This window comes from Sinohyriopsis cumingii, chromosome 17 (genome assembly GCF_028554795.1).
Source record: "Sinohyriopsis cumingii isolate HCF-2022 chromosome 17, ASM2855479v2, whole genome shotgun sequence".
Taxonomy (NCBI): domain Eukaryota; kingdom Metazoa; phylum Mollusca; class Bivalvia; order Unionida; family Unionidae; genus Sinohyriopsis; species Sinohyriopsis cumingii.
Genome location: NC_142977.1, coordinates 69,732,706 through 69,739,560, shown reverse-complemented (window position 1 = coordinate 69,739,560; position 6,855 = coordinate 69,732,706). Strand labels below are relative to the sequence as shown.

The following is a 6,855-nucleotide window of genomic DNA, read 5'->3' as shown; positions in this document are numbered from 1 at the left end:
GAATCTGATCATGGAAAAAAACTTCCAGCTGAAAATTTGGTGTCAGTCTAAAATACAGATAATTACATTTTTAAATACATGTAAATGCATTAAATACTTTTGTTTCTTTAGTTTTGTTTCTTGTTTATGATTAATATGTTCATTGTTCTACAATCTGCATTTGCATTATCCATTTCAGCTGTGTTCTGTATTACATCTGCATTCTGCATTTCATCTGCATTCTGTATGTCATCTTCATTCCAGTTGCATTCATTCTGTATTCATTCTGCATTTCATTTGCAATTACTCTTTATTTCATTTGCATTCATTATGTATTCATCTATATTTCTTCTACTTTTTGTTTGCAATCATTCTGCATTTTATTTGCATTCATTCATTATTTGCTTTCATTCACATTCATTCTGCATTTGATCTGCATTCATTATGTATTTCATTGACATTCAATCTGATTTGATTCCACTGTTAAAACAACCAGTTTCTGCATCTGCACTACACGTTGGCAGTAGCAGCTCCTAATCTATGGGGTGGTGGAGGTTTGATAGGTTTAATGGTCAATGATCCTTGCACTGACAAAGCATTTTTGTTACAAAGCAACCCACATCTTATATATATACACACACTTATTGATCATCCTTTTCGAGAACTCAATCACTAATTAGTAACATTATCAACTGTATCACTAATTAGTAACATTATCAACTGTATCACTAATTAGCATATATGCCAAACCCTGGTGAGGAAAAAGTGTATTCCAAGTGGACAAAAATAGTAATCCGAGCAGAAAAAGAGTAATCCACATATAACATGATAAAAATTCAATAACACATAGGTACAAAATGATTTATTTATCCCTCTGGACTTTTAACTTCTATTATTGCTTCAAGCTTTCATATATAACACTCTGAGCTTTAAAATGCAAGACTCTCATATTGCATTTCAAAACATTTTGTAACAGCTGAGACTATGAATGTTTTGCACACCAGTAAAGCACAAAGTGCTGGGTTACAGAGCCTGGATCTGAATTCAGTTTTACTTTTGTTAACAATACTGAACAATCTCTCTGTCAGCATTATAATGGTAAAGAACCAATATTCCTTTCATAAACTGACAAACAAGAGGTATTTTATATCTTCCAGTTATTGGGTCTTTTAGCTGGGAAATAAGATGTAAACAAATCAACTCTGTCCGCATGAAGTACATTGTCAGGTAGAGTGCCAACTTGATACTTCAGGAGTTCTCCTAATTTATCAGCAGCCTTTCCTTCAGCATGGTACATCATATGACAGACACAACTTGATATAAACAATGATGGAGTCATTTTTTCAAAATATAGAACGCAATTCCTATATGAATTCCAGTCATCACTGATGCAGTATCAGCTGAAAACCCCATACAGTTCTGCCAACTTATGTTTATTCAAAGCATTATCAAGCAAATAAAAAAATGTTTTCTCCAGTGGAATTTACTGTTAATTCTGGTAATGAAAGAATAGTCCTGATTAAAATTCTAGCCACCACCACCACAATTCACAAGATTGCATTCATGATCTACAACCCTCACTGCCTGGTACTGAGCATCATGAAACATATACATTATACTGAATTATGCTAAATATGAGCTTTCTCAATAAAATTAAAATGAGTTCAGGTTACAAGGAAAAACAAAAAAAAAAACTCATTCACTAATGGACTGACAGGACAGAGCACAATATGCCTGCAAAACTTCAGATAAATCAATAAATAAGCCATTGTACTGCAGGGTATCTAATATTGACACTGATGTCTAATTTAAAACTTGTAAGAAAAATAAAGTTATGGATTCAAAGATTGCCAACAGTGCAAATCTTCTTTTCAGTAGTTTATTTGCTGCAATAGGCACTTATTCAAATTTTTAATAAAACCAGCAGATTTATCTATAATGCTGTACACATAAACATTATTTGATACTGAAAGTCATCAAACAAGGATAAAAAGAGAATGTTCAAAAATAATTTTATTTAACTATTTAATTCATCAAAATAAGACTTATTAAATTAAATGGATCTCTGTGATGCTTGAAAACACTGTTCCACACAAAACTTCGTGTCACAACTGATCCAGCAAACTTACACCTTTGACATTTGGTCAATTTTTGCTGATTGATGAACAGTTAAAGAAGTGGTGGTGTAATTTAAAGCCTCAGTTTAGTGATATAGTGATATAAATATACTGAAATCTATATAGTGATATAAATATACTGAAATCTCTCAAGACCGAAACCTGAGCAAAATGAACACTTTGGAAACAGAACCATTTCTCCTATCCTTATATTTTCTTTCATAATTTGACATACTCTAAATGGAGATGTGATTTTTATGTCTCAAATATAATTATAAACTAAAATAAAATGAATAAGACCAACATATGCACGATGCACATGTCCAGCCAGGGATCCCAGTAAATCAAAATTCTACACATATTCTCATGGGGAATTAGACTATTGACGTAATAAGTAATTTTTAATGTCAGAGTATAACGCTGATTTCATGTGCTGCAGGAGAATATACCTTTCATATAATCTGACCATACCTGATCATATTTGCCTGATGGTCTCTGATCCAATGGCTTCAGAAGAAAACTTAAGTTTGTGAACATGGATGTTTGTGATAAAGGCTGAAATAAACAATATCCCAAAAGTGTGCATATAAACAACTCATTTCAAAGGAGAAAACAATTATTGAAGCAGCAAATACTTTAGGTCTTTTTTCCCTACTGGTCAAGCTGTCTCAAAATTGCTCTGTATTATCCCTATACATCATGGAATTTGCACACACAATGAAACATTACTGTAAAAAATATATAAATTACTGTCTAACAGAAAATGCACCATTAAATGGCAAACAAATTAACACAGGCAATAACAAATATATATATATTCACACTTTTCATGGATAAAGAGAAGCTCAGTAAATCTTATGCCCGTTGTTAGTGCAATATTTTTAATCTTGGTCCCAAAGTTTTACTCTGAATGGTTACATATAAGAGAAATTAGTTTCCACTTTAAAAATTACATTAAAATGTCCCAATACAACCAAATAAAGATAACTTTTCAATAGCTACCTCATTCACTGAGTTCTATTTGCAAAACAGCTAATTTACCCACTCAGATTTTCCCACCATTTTTCACCATGTAGACAGTGTTATTACTTGTGAGTTTTTATTATCACCGTTTTCCCCCATCTAGACAGTGGTCGTAATTGGGTGGTCTTATTCTTATAATCTTCCCATGTCAAAATAATGGTCTTAATTAGTTTTATTATGATTTTCATTAATATATATAATCAATGTTTTTCTATCGTTATTTTCTCTGTTTTATGCTTTTTATTCTTTTCTCTCTCATGTTATGCATATACACACACTGACATCATGAACAGAAAATGTAGCTATGTGAGTCAACAATGTCAAAGTTTGCAGCTCACAAGTTTACACAAAGAGAACTTGTACTTTAAATACTGTAAAGATTTAACAGAATGTCCTTATTATTTAGCACAATTTAAACTAAATGGCTTAACTATTAACATGATATGACCACGACCAAAATCAGCATTCCTTAATTTTACAGTACATGTCAGGTGGTATCTTCAAATATGCAATCCTAATTATCTCAAAATAAAGTACTTTTCTTAAGTGTACTTGTATTTCTCTTTGTACCCACCCAATAAAGAGTTCACTCAGTAAAGGAACTGCATTTCAAAATGTGCATCCATTTACAAAACTTTTGAAAAGAAAAGAAGAATTTGTTCACATTTACTTAGAAAATGCTTCTGCAATGCATAGTTATGAATCATTTGTTCTGCAAATAAACAAGGTAAGAATGCAAGATTTACATGAATATTAGATTTTATCTATCACAGTAACGATTCAAGCCTCTTTTTTATAAGTAATAAACCATTAAAATTTCACAAATATTGAAATCACATTATACTGAATTATGGCCATTTACCTTAATAATACTGGAGAAGTTTGTGAAAGGTATAACAGTATAAACAAAATTTACCACTAGATAAAACGTCTAGTCCTATCTTCAACAGAGATACTTATACTAAATTTCCCATCAATGTTATTCCTTATTTAACACTGCACAGTGCAAGGAACTTTCATGTTCTTCTGAACTTGTCTCCTCTTCCACTTGTAAAATAAATTATTGTTTGAAACAATGAAATATGTAGCAATTAAAGGCATATGGTGTTTTCCAAAGATACCTATAGCCATTGTAAAATTGTAAAAACTAACAATTTGTAACTGATCAAAGCAAGTGTACATCTTATCAGAAGGATTACAATGTACTTCTTTAGAGTTTCCAATAATTCACTGTGATGTGACTGTCATAAACATGTTTCTGGTGTTGACACTAAGGTGTCTTAAAATGTGCACTGTCAGAGTCACATTATGTTTTTACATTCCCTGTTTTCCCTTGGCAAGTAATTCTCTTGAAATGATGAGTCGCTGGATCTGTGCAGTTCCTTCATAAATCTGAAATAAAAATAGAAGAAAATGCCAGACGAACTTGTTTTCAAGTTAAGGATATCACAGAACACTATATATTGCCAACAAATGCATATGACTTTTTATGGTTCTGTGAATTTATTTCATTTTGTGAACATAACATTTTCTGGTTTGGGAAAAAATGGAATTTTTATCGGCATATTATATTCATGGATTGTGGAAGGTGTTCTAGTGTTTCCACTGAAGGATAACTATCAATTTGAGATTTGTTGCATAAAATGATCTGTGAAAATGGACACTTCATGAAAAATAGTAAATTCAAAATACGAGACAACGAAAATTTGAAGAAAAAAAAGTTAAAATCCAAAATCCTAATTTTGAAGGTGCTACTGCTGTCATCACTGTCCAAACTGCCAATGCAAACCAGACTTTCTTCAAACAATCTCAAACGACCATTTTCAAGACAATTTCTGACCTATTCTGATGAAGTTCTTGCTAAGGCAATGAAAAAGTTTGCCATAGGTGTATTTCACACATATGCCACAACTATGGCACCATCTTCACCTGAGAAAACTATGTCACCATCATTAACAAAGAAAACTATAGCACCTTGACTAAAAGAGAAAAAGTTTAAAATGATAAAATGTATTATTTTTTAAAAATGTACACAGGTGTGAAAACTGGGTAGCACATGCAAATTATTCTTTATTATTATGACAGGAAATACAATAAATCTATTTTGTTACATATTGTAGATGCTTCTTCGTAAGTATGATCCAACTACAATCTGCATTTGCACTGATCTGCCATAATCCACCAGCAGATCTGGGTCTATGCAGCACGTCAGAAGTTATCATTAGAACAAACAATATGGACTCTGATTCGCCAGTACATTATGTGATGTCAGATCAGGGTCCATATTATTTGCAATATGACCAAACTTATGCATGAGTATATACAGAGGAGGCCCCAAGCAACTGAGTGGTCTAAGGTGCTTGTCTTTATGGATCACTGACATCTCACCTCTGTCCATGTGTGTTCAAGTCTTAGGCTTGGCCATCTTGGCTATGTGAGAATGCTTGCCAGTAGCTTCCTGCAGGTTATCCTGGGTTCTTCCCAGGGTTTGTGGTTTTCCTGGGTTCTTCCTCCACCAAATATACTGGCTGCCATGAATAGCTTATCATTTGCTGAAAAATGGCATTAAACCCATAACAACAGTAACTTGAGTACAATTTGCCCATGCTGTGTTTATTGAGTAAATAAATTGACTATTTCTTAACACACAAAGACAATTGGATAGGTCAACAGACAGCCACAATGACATTAAGATACCACATATAGCATCATAAGTGAAAACCATCCTTGGATATCCAGCTTTGTACAAGTCTGGCCAAGCCTCAGTTTACATTTTAGCATTCATAAGATGTAGTTCAAAATCAATTGTCAATGAATTCTTTTCAAACAAACTTTGTGTTATTACAGTGAGCCAAGAATATGCTGTACTTTTTTAAACACGTCAATGGCAATGCTACCTGACAAATTTGCTTTGAAAGAACAAGTTTGATTAAAGAACTCTTTTTCTGTGATCTTGTTATACCATCAACAACCAGTCACTGAGTGAATCATAATTATTCAGGAGCTCAACAGATGACCTCTGAATGTACCCAGATGTAATGTATGTAGTATGGCAGAGTTTGTCAGCCCTAAGGATGTCCAAGAATATAATAATCTGTCAACTGTCATCCCAGATCATATTTGGGGCTATTATATTTAAATATATTTTGGGGAGAGAAACACAATTTTATTTCTTATCAGGTGGGATATGAACCTATTCCTTTTTGCTTCTGTGTAGATAATATTACTTCTTTTCTAGCAGTCCTACCAGTATAAATATGCATTCCTCCAACATCTACAATGAATTTCAATGTAAAAACCCTTAGCTCCATTTTTCAGTGAAAATGACACATGTTTTATTTAAATCAATGAAAATGGAATGTCTCTTATTATGAAGTGGTTCTCTACATACTCATTTAGTAAATTAAGAGATCTGGCCTGTCCAGTCCATATATGCAGTTTCTAAATGTAAAGCTAAGACAATTCTTGGAAGCACCTAGAGAAATCAATCACTCTAAATTGTAAATTTCTGTTCAAACATCCCTATGTCCAACTTGACCAGTTTGGTGAAGTCTTGAACAACATGAAAGCAGGCCCATGTGGGTCCATGATCACTCAACTACCTAATGTCTGCCTAACAGCCAAATATAAGAGCAGCTGACCAAGAAATATGAATTAGTAGGATACTCTGTTGAATTTTCTTCAGCGTGGATGATTCCATACATTATGGAAACAATGCTTTTAAGGTTTCTCTCAT

At 32.9% G+C, this 6,855-nt stretch overlaps 1 protein-coding gene across 1 annotated transcript in view; it reads right to left on the bottom strand.

Annotated features, from left to right (window-relative positions):
- Positions 1-1,842: 1,842 nt before the first annotated feature.
- Positions 1,843-6,855, bottom strand: part of LOC149779189 (medium-chain specific acyl-CoA dehydrogenase, mitochondrial-like) — a 45,204-nt gene continuing 40,191 nt past the window's right edge. The window contains exon 13 of the mRNA XM_089939761.1: positions 1,843-4,511. Coding sequence (XP_089795887.1) covers positions 4,434-4,511 — 78 coding nt within the window. The 3' untranslated portion in view covers positions 1,843-4,433. The remainder of the gene's footprint in view (positions 4,512-6,855) is intronic.